Source organism: Mus caroli, chromosome 4 (genome assembly GCF_900094665.2).
Source record: "Mus caroli chromosome 4, CAROLI_EIJ_v1.1, whole genome shotgun sequence".
In the NCBI taxonomy this organism is placed as follows: domain Eukaryota; kingdom Metazoa; phylum Chordata; class Mammalia; order Rodentia; family Muridae; genus Mus; species Mus caroli.
Window position 1 is genome coordinate 57,839,841 of NC_034573.1, and position 20,400 is coordinate 57,860,240.

A 20,400-nucleotide genomic window follows, 5' to 3' on the forward strand; every position below is an offset into this window, starting at 1 on the left:
CTTTCTTTTTCTTTCTTTCTTTCTTTCTTTCTTTCTTTCTTTCTTTCTTTCTTTCTTTCTTTCTTTCCTTCCTTCTTTCTTTCCTTCTTATTTTTTAGGTTAGGCACAAAAGAATGTGGAAATGCATTGCCTCTTGGATAAATAACATCATTTTCTCAGTCTTTCTTTGGATTCTGTCTTTAGCTCTTGATCTGAAGTAAGTTCATTGTCAAATTCAGCTCTAACTGAACTGCTGAATTCAGAAAGGACTTGGACAGAGGGCACTGTGGAAAGGTTCTGTCCTGAAATCAGTAGATTGTGCCATTGGATGAGGCGTGTTTCAATTTTTAAAACCCAGCAGGTCTCTATCAAACATGAGCTGTACTGAGTTTTCCATTTACTATTTTAGTCCATAAGGCATATATGGATCAACATTGGGTTCCTAAATTATATAGCTAAACCACTGTCCCCTTCCCTGATCCCTCTAAAGCCCCTGTTTATAGTTTCATATGAGAAAAGGAAATTGGAAAGTAGGAGGCAGGGGAGCCCCTTGGAATGATGGTTTTCTCCTCCTTATAGCAAGAAAGCTCCAAAGAAAGTTTTATCTTCTTTTGTGTAATCCACCAAGGAGATGTCACTGACGTTTACCATAAGTCTGTCTCCTTCTTCCAAGGAGAACGTGGCTCCAAGGTAGAGGGACTGGAACCAGTTGTTGCTTATTTCACACACAGACTTGGACCCTGTTAGTAGGCGGGCAGGCTCAGGGTAGCTGTCTGCTACCTTGGTGATAACCACGGTGATGGAGTCTGGCTTGTTTGGTCGTCTCCCCCGACTGATGTCACCACACACAGATGTGGTCCCTCGGAATGTGATCTGGGAGTAGATGAAATAGTCTCCTGACTCTGGGATCACCAGGGATTTGTTGATGTACTTCATCCCGTTCTTGGTGAAGGCCATCCCTAGGTCATGTTCCCAGTGTAGAGCAGAGAGCTGGTTTTTCAGATGTGGTACAGGAGTTTGTTTCTTAACTGCAATTACAGTAGAGAAGTTTAAATGGCACAGGTCAGAACCTGTGGTTTTGATACCTGTGATATCAGAATAAAGTCTTGTGCTCTCTCTCTCTCTCTCTCTGTGTGTGTGTGTGTGTTTGTGTTTATGTTGTATCTACATATGCTCATGTAAGTACACGTGTATATGGAGGCCAGAGATAGAAGCTCTACATTTTGAGATAAGACTTTTCATGAGCCTGGAGTTCATCAATTTGAGGAGACTGGCTGGCCAGGAAGTTCTAGGGGATCTGCCTGTGTCTGTCCCACCAGTCTTAAGGATTCAGGCATGAGCGACTATGCCTAGATTTTCTGCTGATCTAAGCTTAATTCCTCATGCTTGCATAGCAGGTACTTTACACACGGAGGCAGCCCCTGCCTCCTGCATTCACTTTCCTTGGTGACTCTATGAGGTTAGCAGTCTCTTTCATAATCAGAACTTTGACACTCCTGATAATTTAAGTTTGTGCCCTGGGGCATGGTCACTCATATTTGGATCACTATGAAAGATTTCCTTATGTACAAATTATGTTCTATATGGGCATAGTCAAAGTTAAAATATCTCCTTAGTTTGCTGTGTACCTGAAAATAATTTACTGCTAAGTTGGCTTACCCAGGATAAGGCCAGACAGCAGGACCTCTCAGTGCTCATCCTTGAAGCCATGCATAGGTTTTGTCAATGCTTCATCATTTTTACACAAGTTTAGCATTTTACATTAGATTGGACTGTCTTCCAGGGGTCTTGGAAACAATCATCTACCAGTATGGATAATTGTACTCTGTTCTCTTCCCTCCCTCTAGAAAGATTCTTTTTGTATAATGTGTCATCTTACTAAATCTGCGTTGCTTTTATTTGTCATGTATTTCCTTTGAGAAAAGATAAATAATACTTGTGGGAAGAATTAAAAGAGGTGCACAATCCATAGCTATTAGGAAATACATCAATTTTACTAGCTTTCTTGTTTCAGAAAAGCTCTGTCCCAAAGGAAAGTGGGAGAGAGGAGGTGGGAAGGAGGAAGGAAGGGGAAGGATACAGAGAGGGAGAAAGAGAGAGAGAGAGAGAGAGAGAGAGAGAGAGAGAGAGAGAGAGAGAGAGGACAAGAGGAGAGGGGGACAGAGAGGGGCAGGGAGAAGGGGAAGGAGACAGGGGAGGGAAAGCAAGCTCATAAGAGGGAGAGCGCTAGCAACGAGGCAGTAATCAATAACATATTACCTGGGGACATGTTGGGACCAGAGACTCAGAACATTTTGGCAGTTCTTCTCTCACAATGACAGGGCCAAATATAAGTCAATGCAATCGACTTGTGGCATGCAAGGAAGCTGGGCTGTGTGGGCCACTTGGGCCCAGTACCAACCCTAATTCTGCACCATGCAAAGCTCTTTAATCATCTGTGCAGATGGGTTTTCTCCCGTGCACCTCAGCGTCTCATCTGGACGCTGAAGATTGGGTTCTTTAGAGCCTTGTTCTGAAGACTAAGTGGGCAGAACAAATGTGAGCATTTTATAGATTACCATAAACAGTTGGGATAATTTTTCCTGTTCAAATAAAGCAGCATGTTTCACTTAGATAGATGAAAGAGTAAGCTTGTGCCATTTTTATGTTTTATATATTCTTATGCTTGTATCACTCCTAAATATACATTGTATAAAGCATATTGGCCAGTGCTTTATGAAATATGCTGGTAGTTAAAGAAATAAACAGAGCCAAACTTGATTCAAACAACTGACGTCAAATAGGATAATTTGCAATAAAATGATTAATTTTAGAGGCAACAAAACATCTTAATCCCCTGTAACTACTTTGGAAACTCACAGAAATCACCATTATGTACTGACACTACAGTTTGAGGTTAGCTTCTTTTTTAAGGAATAATTTAAAAACTTGTGGATCCAATGGGTGACCAGAAACTTAGATCCTAGACTTTCTAATACAGCCGTTTCTCAAGCTATGGGGCATAACCATTGGAAAACACATCTCTCCAATGATCTTAGGAACAGAGGTATAGCACAGTAGCAAAACTACAGTTATGAAATAGCAACAATAATAATTTTATTCTTGAGAGTCCCCACAACACGAGGAACTGTATTAAAGGGTCACAGCACTAGGAAGGTTGAGACCCAATGTAATCTAAGGTATGTTTCCCAATGCTAACTGGTCTAGGGTATCTTTTGCAAGCTTGGCACATGACCTGAATTGGTGTGGCATTCTCTAGTCTCTGCATTAAATGGCTCTTGGGAAGCTCTGGAGCTTCCATATAGACATCTTTATCACTTACAGCTAGTGGTCATCATCTATGAATAATGCAGTGATTGACAAGTGTTCTCAGATGACGAATGCATAAACCAGTCCCACTCTGTCTGCAGAGAGGAAAGCCCTGTTGCATTGAATGCCATGAACTGAGTTAGCCCAGGAGCGTTGGGAGTTGGGATAGGAAGCATGTTGCTTCCTTTGAATTTTCCCACTGCCTACCCATCTGACTTGGAACATAAACATCGATGTCTGAGCCTGAGTTTTCTCAAAGTCTTTTCATGTGTGTATGTGGTATGCGTGCATGTGTGTGCTTAGTTGTGTGTGCCCCTATGAAAGCCAGAAGTTGACATCAACTAACACACTCTGTTGCTTTCCAACGTATTTTTTGAGACATACCTCGCAGGACCTGGGGTTTACTGTTTCAGCTAGCTTGACTGTCCAGTGAGCTTCTGGGATTGGATGGACTCTGCACCAGCACCACAGACACAGAGCAGCATGCCTGGCTTTTTTACATGGATGTTAGGGATCTGGACTTAGGTTCTTAAATAATAAGCATCTCACTTACTGAGCTACCTCCCCAGCCCCTTCAAGTCAGCCCAGGGAGCTGTCATCTGTTCTGAGATCCAGAATTACTTGAGGCTCCAAGATGGAGGAAAGTCACTTGTGGATGGCTGAGTGTGAACATGCCAGAGGAAAGCAGGAGAGACAGGTAGAATGCTGACTGCAGAGGAGGGAGCACCCACAAGTCATGGGCCATTGGATCTGACACAGGCCAGAGGAAAGCAGGAGAGACAGGTAGAATGCTGACTGCAGAGGAGGGAGCACCCACAAGTTATGGGCCCTTGGATCTGACACAGAAAAGAAATTATTCAAAATCCTTGATTGTCAATTCAGTTGCCAGTTTAAAGCCATCACAGTGAGTTTTGGTAAATATAGTGAAAAAAAATCTCACAGATCTATGAACTATGGTGTTTAAGAAAGAAGAGGAAGGCTTACTTGTCAGGTGTGCTCTAGGCTTGCCTCTGGGAGGTGAGTCTGCAACAGAAGGAAAAATATGTTTTGAGTAATGGGTAACAGACTGAAGACAGCATCTGCCATGAGAGAAGAACATCAATCCTATGCATTGTGGTTCAGTTTCATGCCTTGTGGGCTTTGGATTGGTACATGGTATCTGTAGGATACACCACTGGGGATATGGGAGACTCAGGAGTAAGAGTCTTAGGTCCAAAAGACTTTGGGCAAGTTGCCTAGCCTGGACTCTGTTTTCCTATCTGTAAGATGGGCACAGCAATCTCTACCTTGAATGTTGTGTCCACATGGTTCTTGGTTCTTAGAGCCAAATAAACCATAGCTCATTACTTCTTCCTTTAGACTATTCTTTGAGGGCCAGATGATCTTTCAGATTCTTTATGGTTCTTTTACCATATCACTGAGAAGTATTGATGGCTCAATTGAGAAGGGCTGTGGAGCGAGTAGGTGCCACTCTGTCGCTCCATGACCTTGACAGACCCTTTTCCATTTATGCGCCTTTTTCCCCATTAATCTTTGAGAAGGACCTTATCATTAAAGTTAAACAGGTTCTATAGTAATGCAGATGATGTTGACTTTAAACAGCAAAATCTTCATCTACACTCACCTTGCCAGAAAGGATAGCGACATCTGGAATGACCTGTCTGAAGGCCACATTGCCTAGCACATCCCTGAGCTGGGAGTTGAGATTCAGGCCATGGAGCATACATGTAATCAGAGCACTGTTTTGCTTTCTTAGTAGTGGGGGAGGAGCCTCACTACTCTCTAGGTCTGTCTACATCCCTTGGCTCAGCAACTTGGCAATTGTAGGCCCATATCCAATTCATGCATGCTAAAACTGTCAGCAATGTCCTTATCCCCAAGAAAAGACATCAAAGATGAACACTTACAAACTTGCTGTGGTGAAGGCTCAGATCTCTCTTCTGTTATGGCCTGTTGAGAAAAAGTACAGGTTAGTCTATTTACAGTCCTTCTTAACTCAAAAACCCACACGGCTGCCCATAAGACTCTGCTGCTGTCTGAGCCTAGGTCCTCGGCTGGGAGAGAACAGCTTTGGGGTATCTCAGTTGGTGGGAATCTAGCCTCTCAGCTCTGCACTCCTTTTCTAGAGACCCCGCCATGGCCTTCCTTTCTCCTGTCTTTATCCCTTAGCTTGAGAGCTTTTCCTGCTGTATCTGAGGCGATTACCCCATTCTGTCATTGCTTGGAGTAAACAAACTGGAAGTTACTTTATTTTTCCCACACTATTTTGAAGGTTGAAACTATTCTTGTTATTGGCATATACTGACTGTACATCATGAAGGACTTTGTGAAGACACTCTTACCCAACTGTATCATATACTCTGATCATACTCACCCTCTTATATTCTCTTCTGCTTTACCCCCCCAGCTATTCTTCCCCCCCCAGATAGTCCTGCTTTTAATTTCATGCAACCCACCTCTCTGTAGCTGTATTTATATCATCTGTATCCATCTCTCCCTATGAATGATTGTTTATAACTGAGGATCCACACATGAAAGGAGGCATACAATATTTGGTGCTCAGAGTCTTAAGGCATGATTCAGACAAAGAAATAATGACTTCCTTCCCTTCCCATCAGCTTTTCAATTCTCATTTGTTTCTACAGAACATATGAAGAATTCTTCCACCACCATCACAACCCTCTGTTCCTGAGTTACTTCAGATTTCACATGATAGAAGAAAAGCAACCGCCTTGGTATCAGATAGACATGAATTTGGATTGTGGTTCTGTCCTTTGTCAATGGTAAGATCTTGTGAAAGACACCCTTTTCTCTGAGTTTAGTGTACCTACTGGAGATGCTAACACCCCCAAACCTAAGTGACTTACAGAGTTGAGGTAAAGATCAATTAAGAAAATGCCCCAGTTAGTTCGAAGGACATGTGAAAATACAAGAACTACCATTCACAGGCCTGAGCACAAGACTCAGGAGCAAGGCAGGCTCCCAACTTACTCACAATCATATAATCTTTTCACACACTTGCATGCCTTTGCAAGACAGTTCTCTGGCTTGGATCTTGTAATTACACAGCCTCCACTAACAAATTATTTCTTACTACCATGGACATCTCATCTATGTCTGCAACTTAAAATCTACATGGGCACAGCACACACATGTGTGTGTATGTCTGTGTGTGCTTGTAACTGAGGGGTTGTAACTGAGTGCAAAAGAGACGGCTTCAACCCAGGAGAGTGTGCAACCAAGATGTCCAGGCCCTGCCTCCTGCTCTCTGGTCTTCCTACAGCTGCTTAGCAGACCTTTCTGCTTTTGGTTTCTTCCTTTTGTCTATTCTACAGCTTTTCTCTAGAGGGCTAACTAGAGAGGATTCTATTATGATCAAGATTCTATTGTGCTCATAATGCTTTGGTGGCACCTCAGGCCTTTCACACTATAGTTTCATATTTTTAAAAACTGTATTCTATTTATTATATATATGAGTGTATATGCACAGGGCATGTGTGGAGGTCTAAGGACAACGTGTGCTAGGTCTGCTTTTTACTTTCACCACAAGGGTCCTAAGGCAAGCACCTTTACCCACTGAGCCCACCCACTGACCCACAGATCTATCTTATCCTGACATCCTATTGGTCACCTCTCTTGTTACCAACTGTTTGCTCTTTTCTATGTCCTCTTGTGTTTCCAGCTGTGAGAGGAAACCACAGTGCTCCTCAATCAATAGATTTAAAAGTACAAAGAGTGCAGTTGTTGCTTATTTGTGCTGGCAGCACATCCTTTAGCCTCATGAAACACTCTATAGTAGATTTTATCCATATCCCCATAGTAATAGTGAGGCTTGCTGAGTATCCTCCATCCTATATGTGGGGAAATAACATGTTAATTCTGGTCAGGTGACTCCAAAATCTCAAGATTGAAATTCTTCCCTTATAGCTTATGGACAAACTCCTGATATGTTTGAGGCAGAAGACGTGAGAGTCAGCGTGGCGACAGTGGGGCGAGCTCAAGGTTCATTAAACAGATGACTAATCCAGAACTGTGAGGACCTGTAGAAATCAGACTGGACAGAGGCTTATAGGTCCTGTACTTGTTAGTCAGATGATGAAGGGTGGATAGCGCACTGGAGAAGGCTAACAGCATGTATAAGAAGAAGGAGGGCCAACTGCACATGGGCATAGCTGGAAAATGGCAAGGCTAGGGAATGAAGACACTATAGATATTCATCCAGCATCTTTGAAAGCCCAACCATTTGCTGGGACAAACTGTTCCACATTAATAATTTTTCTGGCTTTAGGGGCAGAGATGTATTTTCAGAAGTGGCTTGGTTTCTCTCTGGTGCCTGACAGAGTTGATCATTTGGTTGGTTATTTGGTGAGGCAGAAAGTGGGAAGTGGGGTACTCAAAGAGAATTGGGGAGATCTTGATTGAATCTCCTCATGGTAAAGAAAGGTATAGCTGTCCTACTTGGATTTCTCTTGCTTCATTTACTTCTCTGCTGAGAAACTCCATCATTCATCCTGCTTATGTTGGGCTGAACAGACACTCAGCAAAAGTTTTGGGGCATTCCTTTTTGACTAAGAATTCCAGGGCTGTGAGCTGATACCTGGGCTATGCACACAGGTTCCTGAAGGGTCTCTTGGGTTTTTATTACTTAGACACATAATTTTATTTTTATATATGGTTAGGATGCATGGGTTTTAGTGGTTCCAACTGCCACTAGATATGGAGGCCGAGCTAACTCACTGCTGGAAGGTATTGAAGACCATACCACTTCCTGAAGGAAAAACTTGAGCCAGGACTCTCTTTTCCTTTCCTTCACTGATTTTTTTAAAATAATGGCTGTCATGGAGGGGAAGCTACTGTGATAGGGCACAGCAGTAGATGAGGCGAGAAGGGGCAGGACAGTAGCTTGTCTAGAGAAAGGTCCAGGAACCAAGCTGTCCTGCTGCCTACGTTTCAGATGGTCACTGACAACACCAGGGCAATTAGATGTCCTTCCTGTTCTCTAGGTGGGGTTCCTCCAAACACTTCTGGAGGACTCTGGGGTCCTGAGGAGATGAAAGCTCCTAAAGACGGCTGTATTGGTCTCCAAATCCAAATGGACCCTGGCCCCAGGCCACACCTCAAGAATTGGACATTTCCCCTTAACATGACCATGGGTTGAGAATCAGAGTCCAATTCTACTTCTTGGGATAATGTTTTTCTCTCTGTAGGAGAATTTGCTAGGCAGAGTGTCTGGTTTGCCCTTACCACTTTATTCCCAGTATGCAGGGAAGTGCCTGTGTTTTTACTGAAGTATGAGTCTTCAAACTTTGAAGATTCTTAGGCCTCAGGAAGTCAGAGGCAGAGAGGAGCAGGTAATGGGGCAAAGCTTGGATTCAGCGACTTTAGCTAGGGTTTCACAACTCAGAAATCTTGGAGGAAGGTATTTTTGGCTAGAGTAAAACCCTTTGAGCCTGAAGAGATTGCTCGGCACTTAAGAGCACTTGTTGATCTTGCCAACTACCCAGGTTCAGTTCCCAGCATTCACATAGTAGCACTTAATCATTTGTAGATACAGTTTTAGGGGATCTGATGGTTTTTTTTTTTTACCTTCCTGGGCACCAGATATGCATGTGGTACACATGCACACATACCATCAAAACACTTGTACACATAAATAAAATAAGAAAATCATCATCATTGTCACTATCAACAACAACACTAAGAAGTCACTATTTTAACAACTTAAAGGTGAGTAGCAATGGCCTGTTTGTACTATGGTTTCCAAAGTCTCCTCAAAGGTCTGCATGGAACACTGAAGCTCTGAGAATGTTTACTGAGAATTGAGAGGGATGGCCAGAAACCAAGTCAGAAACAACAACAACAACAACAATAACAACATCAAACCAAATAAAGCTAATGTGCACCCTTATGATCATAAGTCTTAATGAGACAGTGGGATGTCCAGGACATGCAGCATTGAAATATAACTGATGCTCCCCCTCCCCTCCCCCACTTAACTCTTGCAGGTTGTAACACACCATTCTATGATTTATTTTCTTTCTTTCATTGGTTGATTGTTTCTTGGCATGTTGATTAGTAGTGACCGTTGGCCTCAGACTTACTGTGTCCTTTACTTTACATATTTCTCGACTGAATCTACTTTTTCAAACTGGGCAGAAAAAAAAAGAGTCTGCGGTGAAGGAAGGGCCACTTTGCCATGTGTGCCTGCCTGCTGGGCTCTGTGTTCGGCCCTGGTGTGTAAGCGTTTTAACAGTCTGTGCAAGCTGACATTACAACAGGTATTTACTGGCCTTAAGAAAGTACTGACAGTCAAAGGTAGGGAGAGGGAGCTGCACCTTTGGAGCAAATACAGATTCTGACACGCACACACCAGGATCCTGATAAGCGCTATCAGGGAACACAACAGAAACAAGTTAGCAGTGAGCTGGCCTTTGAGATTTCCTGGCATTCCCCCAGAAAAATCCCTGTGAGTGTTTATTAATTAATGATCCACATAGCCTTCCCTCCCACTTCTGGAGTCACCTGCCCATCTATTCTGTTCACAAACAGGAAATTATATTCATTTTTTGCTGTCATAAATGCTGCAATTGTAAAAACATTCGAGTTTTATGACCCACGACACTTCCCTCCGCCTGTCTAGGGGAAAAATCAGTGCATCTGAGGCTTCCTTTCCTCTGCATTTTCACAAGGATAAATACAACTGGAAATGGCTTCTTTTGAGGTCATTTCATTGCATCATCCTCTGCATTGGCCTGGACCATGGTTGCCTTGGTATAGATTTGATCTGACACAGAGCAAAGAGTCAGGGGTTTGCAGCAGAGCCAATTTGGAATTTCCAACTTTGTTATTTCTTGACTCCTGATTCTGGCACACTTGCTGACCTCAGTGATTCTTTCCTGGAAGGCCTATCCTTTTGGCTCAGAGAAGCTACACTTAAAGTCAATATCAATTTATTTCATTTTCCTCTTTTATTTATTTTTGGCCCAAGCAATCCTCCTAGACTATGGTGTCTGTACCTTCCACTCTAGGGTTTTGTAGCTTTGGCTGTAAACAAAAGTTAGTATTGGATCTTTTTTATGAGAAATAGTAGATTTTAGGACCTCTTAGGCATCTAGGGTGACTTTATTCCTTTCTCTAAACAGACACTGTGCAGGCTTCATAGGTCTGTAGTTGACTTCTGGACCCTGCCTTTTCTGAACACAAACGTGGAGAGGAAGCAGAATGGACCAGTGTCTACTTCCAATCCCCAGCCTGCTGCTGCTGTCTGCTGCATGCTGGCAGGAGGTTCCGGCTGGGAGGCAACTTTACACAGTGCTAGCGCTGTGGTGCCTGGCATGCTGAGCTGGCTAGGTGAGGACACAGAAGTTTGCCAAGCTAGAATAGTGCTTGCTGAGGTGTAGGCTGGCCTAAGGGAGTGACAGCCTGGCTCAGGAAAGAACTGATCTGTGCTGTGGCCCTGACCGACTGGGATGCACATCTGCAGCTTGCTCTCTTGTTCTGCTTTTGAATAGCCACTGTCTTCCCTGTCAGCTGCTCCCAACCTAACTTTTGGAGATAAGCTCCTCTTCCATGCAGAGCTTCCTAGGGTTATAGCAGGGGTGGCTCCACTATGGATGCAACGTGCACACGGGTCTCTCATCTCAGTTGTTTGTGTCTTGTAGACAGTGCTGAGGATCATGGATATTGTTTACCTTCAAAACAGGAAAGACAACTTGGGCAAGATAAGAGGCCCTGTCCAAGGTGGAGTGGGTAGGGAAATCCTCTGGGCGGCATCCCTATTTGCCTATAATTTTCCGGATGTCTTGCATTCTAGTCCCAGGAAGAAAGCATATTCATTCCTTCACTTTATAGCAGAGAGTCTGAGGCCTAGGGAAGGCTGCCTAGCACTTTATCCCCATTTCCATCCAGAAAACCCAAGTGAATGTCTTTGCAAGCTACCAGTAGATATCTTCCCCACTGGAAATAGGGTTAGCATTTTCACTGATTATTTACTGCATTCCAGACTTTCCTGGGGTGTTGGGTAAGGGAATGAGGTAGGGGAGGGAGTACAGGAAACAGTGGAGTCTTGCAGGGCTTTTGAGAAAGGTAGAGAAGTGAGATTAAAGGGTCCTGAAGAGAATGTGGGGAGAGTCTGTGAGGAGTGTACAGATGCACCAGGAGTGCTGCACTGAGCAGGAAGCCCCACCACACAGTAGGAAGACTTACTGTACAGAATTCAGTACCAGTGCCTTGTGTGCAGCTAAGAAGAGTCAGTGTCCCAAGCCCGGGTGGGGTGGAGTTGGGGTAGGAGCGAAGACCTGGCCTTAGGGTGCCAGTTCCAGAGGGGCTAGGGCACCTGTTCTGAAACAGTGACTACTATTCAGGACTCTGGAGGATACCTGAACCATGGTCAAATGTTATCCATAAAAAGAGTAGTTTCAGGGAAGAGGTTGTAGTGATAGGGCGAGATTGGAGTGCACAAGGGGGCACAGAAAAGCTCCACAGCACCCAAACCTCCCTTTGGCCTGTGATGGCAAATTCCATAGTAGGCAGGGAAGTTGTGCTCTGTGAAGTAATCCCCCTGGGCAGGGGATTTCCCTGGTCATCATGATGTAAGTGCTGTTCTTGACTAATCCCCATCACGGGGAGACACCTTACACACCTTATTTCTAATTGCCTGCATTTCGTACATAGGCAAGCAGACACCAAGAGAAGGGAGGTGGTGTACTAACTAGGGTCAGTCTAGAATTCAGACTGGGGTTGAGATTTCAACTCATGACTCATGGCCTTTCCAAAATGCAGATCATACTAGTGCCTTCCACAGATCTGAAGATTCTAAAACACTATACTACCTCTATCTTTTTCTTAAAACAGGGAACACCTACATTTTGTTCAAGGAGTGTTTGCAAACACTTCTTTCTCAGCCTCCTACTTCCCTTCCTTGGGCGTTCACAAAAACACCAATTTCTCAGCTCTTCCTGGGATACCTCATGTGTTTATAAATGCCTACACATAGACGAGCTCTCTCAAAAGCCAAGCATGTGCTATTATGTATATGTATGCCTCAAGCCACTTGGCTCTTTATATTGAATTTATAGATGCTGGGCTGTATCTGCTTGCCCATATAAAACTGCAATCTCTTTGTGCCTCGGATTGTCTGTGATGCGCATCACGTCTTAGTTTAAGTATTACTCAGTAATAGAATAGAAGTATTTGTTTCCCTTCTGGTCTTCCTGAGAGAGAAGTCTTCTGGGTTGGGAGACAATTTTATTTTCAATTATATTTCCTTGGCATAAGGGTGCCAGGCCACCTCTCTGATTCCCCTGGCACCCCCAGCAGCTCTAATTTCCCGATGAGCTATGTGTCCTAGGTGGGTGGGTGATTCTGAGAGTGCTGTAGTAGATTTGATCTCTGAAACTCCTCACTGGGCTGGCATGGGAGTACTGGTAGTGGCCCTGACTTTCCTCCATGGCACTACTGAAAGTTCTCTTCTTATAGTGTGGGATCTAGAACCTATTGCAGTGTGAATGAGCACCGTGGCCAGAAGGCAAAGCAGGGGTCTCAGGCTGTCTGGTTTTAAGCTTGAATCTGCCTCTGACTAGAGGTACAGGCTTAGGGAAGTATCTTCATTCCCCACTCCAGTCAGTTTTCCTATCTGCAAAACAAAGGAATGGCTTCTAAATCAAAAGTAGTCTTTGACAGGGACCTTGGGAACAGTCTTTATTTCACAGGTGCCTTCCTGGATTTGTGCATAAAGCTTCTTAGAGCCATGTCACCCTTGCTCCATGGCTAGGTGAGGGAACACCAGGACTTCCACAGCTCCCTTTTCAGTGTCCTACATCAACCTCGAAGCCCCCTGAGGCTCAGGGTCAAGTTTCCCTGGTGGTTGTCTGGTACCTAGCATAGAGTGCCAGTCATATCTCAGGATCCCGGGACATGCGGTTTAGGCACATTCCAGACATACAAAATGTTCCTGCACGTGTCTCGTTAAAAATGTCAGCATGCTGACAGAAACGCCCTCTTTGGCAGAAAAAGAAACAGCTCAAAGACATGAAACCAGGAGCCTGTTTGTCACTTGGCCAAAAATGGCTGAGCCAACCAGAGAACTTCATTTTAGCCCAATTTCCCCTCCTTGGATCTCACATTCTGCCCTCTCCTCTGAGTCAGTAATTCTCTTTCAGGATACCTCACCCCCAGTTCCATCTCTGCCCTTCTCAGCATGGCTCTTTCCTGTTGAAGCTAACCTCTTAGCATGGGTGCTGCCTGGCTTCCTTGAGCCATGACTTTTACTTGAGTCTGGTGATTGAGATCAAAGGTCTGGAGGGGAAAATGGTCAGTGATTCCTGTCCCCTCTGCTCGTACTTTTTCTGTCCAAACTTTTGTGTCCTCCAGTGAGGCCCTTTCTGAGAGTTAGTAACCCACGAACTCTAAAACGAACTCCAAAAATAGTGCCCCTTCACATTCCTAATGTTGTGACCCTTTAATACAGCCCCTCATCTTGTGATAAGCCCCCGAATCATAAAATTATTCTGTTGCTACTTCATAACTGAAACTTTTGCTGATGTTATAAATCATTATGCTACTATCTGATATGCAGGATATCTGATACGCTACCACTGTGCAGGTTGTGACCCACAGGTTGAGAACTGCTGTTTTAAAACTCCTTTTACCCAGTCCCAAGGAATTGGTGATAGCAGCTTCTCAGGCCACTGATCCTGGATGTTCCCAGCTGTTCTGTGTTCCTTCTGTCTGTGCATAGCAAACAGGGCCCCCCTTAAGCCCCTACAAGCTGTTTCATAAATATTTTTCTCCCTTAAGAACTTTCCTTGAGTGGCCAGCTGCTTCTTCTCAGGACCTGCATCTCTCCAGGCATCCCAGTCTCAGCCCCTTTACTATTCTGTTTTGAAGCTGAGATGTCCTGTAGTCTGGTTAAGCAACAACCTCAAGCATCTCTCTGTGTCTTCCCTCCAGCGAGATGGTTTTCTTCGTGGTGGGATGGGAGTATTAGGTGTCAATGTGGCTCATACCTAAGGCATCTGAGTCGGGATTGTGAGGAGGGGACTCGGGTGTTGCGGTTTGTGATGACACCCAGCACCTTCTTTATGAGTCTCCCTGTTGGGTCATTTCCCCCTGCCAATTCCCTTTTCTGGACTGTACCTAGATGACCTTGTCTGGCTTCAGCCAACATGGGGATTGTAGACAGCATCCCGAGTAATAGGATCCAACTGTATGTCAGGAATCCCTCCAGAGTCCAAGGAGGCACAGGTTGCTGGAGGCCACTTAATAACACAGTGTTCAAGAATAGCTCTCTTTGTATGAGTTGAGTATTCCCTGAAGTGCCTCAGTCTTGTGTGTGTGTGTGTGTGTGTGTGTGTGTGTGTGTGTGTGGTTTTCTGGGGTCATAGCCTGACCTCCCATTTTCTAATACCCTACAGGTCCCTTCTAACATAAGCAGTCTTCCTGGTCTATCTGCACATGTCTACATTGTATAAACCATGACACGTGGCTGCCTGAATCACAGTTTGTTGACCCTGATGGAGTGGCAGGAGTTACACATTAGCCACAGAATGGAAATTGCCCAGGATTGATTAGAGACCAGGTTTCTAATTAGGCTGCCTATTTTTGCTTTTAGTCCTTAACCTTTGGGACTAAAGTAGAATCAGTTACTACAGACCATGTCAGATATTTTCCCCTGAGGAATATTCTTTAAATAACACACATTGACCTTTCAGATCCTTCCTGGGTGTCCCCAGCCTTGGCTTTGTCACCGCTTGGATATTTGCCCCCTCATTATCTGAGTGCCACCCCTATACCCTTGTGGTGGCTAACCTTCTTTCTAGTCCCAGCAAAATCTCAGGGTCAGTATGTTCTTAATTGAGCACTGAAAAATATTTCTAAATCCAAGAGGAGGAACTGGTTAAGTAAATTTTATCACACACCTATAAGAACATAATATAGTCATCCATACATCATGCTGCCGTGGGGTCATTGCCATAGAAACAATTTCATACTATGTAGAAATCTCAGAATCATCCTCCAATATAAATAGAAAGGCGTTATATACTTTAGTTCACTAATAGTTTACACCTCTATGTTTTTCCCCCTCAATAATCATGCATTATGTAATTCAATTTAAGAGCTTTTTGTTTAAGGAAAAAGGAATGTTTTCCAAAGTATTGACACACAGTAATTGTAATGATCTAAAAACAAAAACAAAAACAAAAAGAGTATATGGAGTGTGAAGTTATTCTTGCACAAACATGAGATGAAACAATTCAATTCCCTGGAAGTGCAAAGTTAAGAACCAGATGGGACCTTTCCACCTCTCACCCCCCGGTCTGTATTTGCTTTGTACAGGGAAGCCACCAGCGCTATCCCTGAATGGCTCTGTCCCAAACTGGAATACACAGCTGCCTGCAAAGAGACCACTGATTGTCTAAGCAGGAGCAAGTTTACTTACCCGAAGCATACAGTCTTTTCCAGGGACCCGGAGCTGGCCAGCCATTAGGAGGGTGCTAAGTCCTGCGAGGATGGGAAATGACAACAGGCAGCAGGTGAGAGCCAGGCAGGCTTTGCTCCTGGCAGCTAGCCCGGCCCTGGCCTCTGGCCTGTGTCTGCAGCCTTCCGGCAACACTTCCACTGGGACTCCTTCTCTGAAGCCCAACCCCAGCTCCTCTGCCATCCTTCTGCTGTCTTGTAGAGACTTCTGATCTCTTCTGACCAGAGAGCCCCCCATTAAATAAGAGAGCAGCTGTCACACTGAGTGAGTTAATGCCTGTCCTCTCCTCCCTTTTTTACTCTCCCCTCCCTCTGACAGCCCTCTGTAGCCCGCCCTGCCCGGCTAGGGAATGCGCCGCCTACAACAGAAACCAAGTTTGGTTTAAGAAAAAAAAAAAAAAAGAAGAAGAAGAAGAAGAAGGAGAAGGAGAAGGAGAAGGAGAAAGCTTTCCCAAGCATATTTATGTACAGTATGCTCATGTGCTCTTTCCTTCATTTACAGAAGGAAGTCAGGAAAGTCCCTGGAGGAGGAGATCAAGAATGCATCAAGTCAATGGGTGGGGCAAATTAAAATGTACCTGCTCCTGCCCTGGACTGCAGCCAGCTGAGCTGGTCTGGCGAGTGTTCCTTCTGGAAGTGAAAGTGAGGGACTAGGAGGTGTGTGGCTTGCAACAGGAAATGGAAATCACGTTCACATTAGCCCTTTGCCAAGCGCCACAAACCGTCTTAGTCTAATAGCAACTCCCTGTCATCCTATAGATGGAAGTACTGATAGTCAGAAAACTGCCTGCCCTTACGTCATTCTGGATGGAAGAGAGCAGAGCCAGGAAGATGCCCATTTTAAGTTACAATTAGACATGGGCATAGCCTGGGAAACATAAGGGTATGTGTGTTCCAGCAGAGAGTATCTGGTTGTGATTGTAGTTAGAAGCGACCGTCAGAGAGATAATGACATAGGCTTCTGTGCTCCTTTGTCCCAAAGTTAACTTAATGCCAGTGGTTTACCTTGCCTATGTTGGCTGTGGATGAGAGAGGGCATGGCAGCTGATATGTGCTAGCATTCACTAAACACTTGCTTTTTAATCCAATGCTGGGAGGTAAATATCAATCGACTTATTTCATCCTGAGACAACTGCTTTTCTTTTTCTCATTCTTTCTTTTTCTATTTCATTTCCCTTCTTCCTCCTCCACTTCTTTTTTTTTTTTAAATACAAGGTCTTACTATGTTGTTTTGGCTGTCCTGAAACTCAATAGGTAGACCAGGTTGACGTCAAACTCAATGAGATCTTTCTGCCTCCGTTTGGAGGACTGAATCCCCTTCTGGAAGAGGAGGTGGGGCTTGAATTCAGTCTTGGAGGTGGGGAGGGGTGACACCAGAGAAGCATAGAGGACCCTGTATAAAGGTGGTCTACAGCAATCAGGAATCCATGGCCTGTGAGCTGGCTCAGCAGGTGCAAGTGTTTCTTGCCAAGCCTGATGGTTTGGCTTTAATACTGGAAATCCACATAGAGAGAGAGACCTGACATGTTGTCCTCTGGCTTCTACATGTACACTGTGGCACATATACATGCAGAATGAAGGAAGAAAAGAAGGAAGGAAGGAAGGAAGGGAGGAAGGAAGGAAGGAAGGAAGGACTAAATAATAAAAAGAGAGAGGTGAGGAGAAAGAATAAAGAAACCAGGCACCTAGAGTAGCCCATGGCATGTCCCTGTTCGGTGGTGCCTTATTCTTGAACACAACCCAGTTCCTCTCAGTATTTGGGAAAGCCCTTGACCTGGACCCTACCTGCTGTCAATCCTCCCCAGGGCCCAGACTCATCTCTTCCTATGTTCCCAAGATGTAGATTCTCCAGTCCTCTACAGTCTAATGCTTACCCATGGTGTTTTCTCTGCTGGTGAAGCTTCTGGTTTTCTCTCCCTATTCCCATATTCCTATATTCCTCCTTTGCTGCAGCATCCTGTCCCTCCAGCTGGGAGTGATACTATCCTCAATGCTTTCGAGGCATCCCATCTTCTCTGTCACCAAATGCTCTGACTTGGCTTGGCTTTTTCTGTCATTTCCATTGGACCACCATCCCAGCTGGGAGGGAAGGGGCTAAGTCATGTCCTTTCCTGCAGATGTTCCTCCTGGATTGGCATAACTAGCAACTGTTGAGGTGAATTCCATCAAAGGGTAGCTTTTATGGCCCCTGGTTATCCATGCTTGAGGTAGCAAACCTACTAAGAAATGGATCTTTGAGATTCTCCCAGATCTTTGCCATTGTAACTTAACATTTCTTTTAATGACAGAGAGCTCCACTAGGGTACAGATGTTCCAATTTGTTTAACCTTACCCACTGAAGGGCATTTGAATTATGTCTAGCTATTATGCATGAAACTGTTATGAATATTCATGTACAGGTCTTTGTGCAAACTCACTTTTATTTCTTTGACATCAGTGACCAAGAGCGGCACTGTTGGGCTGTTTGGTGAACACATGTTCATTGTGTAAGAACGTGCTGTAGTTGCTTCAGAGACCATTTTATTTTTATCAGCAACATTACAGAGATCCAAGAGTCCTTTCAGAATTTGGTATTATCACTTGTTTTTATTTTAGCCATTTTTATTTCTGTCATTTGTGTGTGTAAATACACACATGTGCCACAGGTATGTATGCGATGTGTGTATGCATATAATGTTTGGGTATACACATGTACCACGGTATGTGTGAATATATGGTGTGACATGTACCACAGTATATGCATGTGTGTATAGGATATATGTATGCATAGATCAGCGGACAACTTTGGATATCAGTCCTTGCTGTCTACTTTCTTTCAGATAGTGATACCTTGTTTTTCTAGGACAGCCTAGCTGGCCTGAGAACATCTGGGGATTCTCCTTCCTCTGCCTCTGATTTCCCTGTAGAAGTCCCAGGATTACAGATGTGCACCACCACACCTGGCTATCTATGAGTTCTGGGAATTTGAAGTCAGTTCCTCATGCTTAGGATGCATCCTTTTCTCGCTAAGCCATCTCCCTAGCTCTGGTTTAACCAATTTTTTTTTTCTGCGTTGAGACACAGTTTCTCTGTGTAGCCCTCAAACCCTAAAACTCACTATGTAGACCAGGCTGGCCTTGTACTCACAGAGATCTGCTTGTCTCTGTCTCCCGAGTGCTAGGACTAAAAGTTTGTACCTCCATGCCCTAGCTATTCTGATAGGTTTGAAGTAGTAACATCATGATATAGTGACTGATGATGTAATTATCTTTTTGTGTGTTTGCTTGCCATCTTTAAAATCCTCTTGGGTGACATAAACATTTATTTCAGTGGCTCTAAATATTTCTTATTTTCTGCATTCTCAAAGGATTCAAAGGCACATGGTAATCAGCTTGTCTCTAAAGAACGAACAAATGCACTCACGAATGAAACAGCAGAAGGTAGGTTAAAAAAAACCCCACTTTCACAAAGCTCATGTAGCAGTCCCCTCTTGTCCACAGGGAGTATGTTTGCATACCTCTCTGCCAGATGTCTGAAACTGCAAGTAACTGAATCCTATGAAGGGACTCCTCCACCTATGGTGCAGCTTGTGATAGGGTGAAAGCCAGAGAAACTCATTGAAGGAGAAGATACTGTAAGTTGAAGTCAAATTTAACAACATTTCACCTCTTAGTTTAGTGCCACAGGGCACCATAGAGTTTCTATTGAGTGGCTGATGGTGGCTAGGGCTTACTGCCATTGACAGAAATCCCCAGAGAGTATCTGTCATGGACTGCTAGGTACAAGAAGATAAAAGCTATGTGTTGCTTTTATACCACCACAAAGGGGAAAATTTCAAGTCAAACTATACACATTGTGGACATCTACAAATACAGTGTTTTTCCTTTCCATAGGTACCTGTGGCAAATCTTAATTTTTAAACTAATAGAGTAAGCAAATCACTGCAATAACTGACTATAAAAGAGAACAATTGCAACAATCGAGTCTAATAAGGATTACTAGCAGCACATCTGGCTCACTCTGAAACCTCTCAAATAAAATGAGGGCTACTTTATTGCAAGCGTGATGACACTGTGACGGTGACCTGGTAATCAAGAAGGCTGCTCACTGATTCACAGTAAGATAGCAGGGAGAACATGGGGCCTGCAGTTGAGGGGCTGCTTGTCTGGAGCAGGGTGCTGTAAGACGCAGGGAGACTTCACCTGTCCCTGTATGGTCAACAGTTCAAAATGTGGGAATTGTTCACTTCTGAAAAGAATACATGGAATGCTGATCAGCAGTTTAGAAATTAAACTAGACAAGTGTGTGTGTGTGTGTGTGTGTGTGTAAAAGATGGTGATTAGAAAGACCACCACTGAATGCCTAGCCCTGAAGAGACTTGATGTGCCAGAGTAGAGGGGGATACCTGGGAGAGGCATCTGGTCAGAGGAGAAAAGGAGGAGGGCTGGAGGGGAGGACTGTGGAAGGGTGACCAGGAGGAGGGCAGTAAGCAGGATGGAAGGAAGGAAGGAAAGAAGGAAGAGAGAGGGGGGAGAGAGAGAGAGAGAAGAAGGAGGAAGAAGAAGAAGAAGAGGAAGAGGAGGAGGAGGAGGAGGGGAGGGGAGGGGAAAGGAGAGGGGAGAGGAGAGGGGAGAAGAGAGGAGAGGGGAGAGGAGA

At 44.3% G+C, this 20,400-nt stretch overlaps 1 protein-coding gene across 1 annotated transcript; it reads right to left on the reverse strand.

The window, feature by feature from the left end:
• Positions 1-95: 95 nt before the first annotated feature.
• Positions 96-16,032, reverse strand: Tnfsf15 (TNF superfamily member 15). The gene is made up of 4 exons (XM_021161537.2): positions 15,728-16,032; positions 5,196-5,238; positions 4,273-4,311; positions 96-1,007 (listed from the first exon to the last, which is right to left on the reverse strand). Exons 1-4 carry the CDS (start codon positions 16,001-16,003, stop codon positions 553-555), a joined length of 813 nt encoding a protein of 270 aa, XP_021017196.1. The 5' UTR covers positions 16,004-16,032; the 3' UTR covers positions 96-552.
• Positions 16,033-20,400: the final 4,368 nt, after the last annotated feature.

Bases quoted from the DNA above. Each gene is read 5' to 3' on its own strand.
- Tnfsf15 (XM_021161537.2), bottom strand. From the start codon at position 16,003: ATGGGGGGCTCTCTGGTCAGAAGAGATCAGAAGTCTCTACAAGACAGC. The intron at 5,239-15,727 runs GTAAGTAAACTT...TTTTCTCAACAG, and splicing joins GAAAAGACTGTATGCTTCGG to GCCATAACAGAAGAGAGATC. The intron at 1,008-4,272 runs GTAAGCCTTCCT...CTGTAATTGCAG, and splicing joins GCCTAGAGCACACCTGACAA to TTAAGAAACAAACTCCTGTA.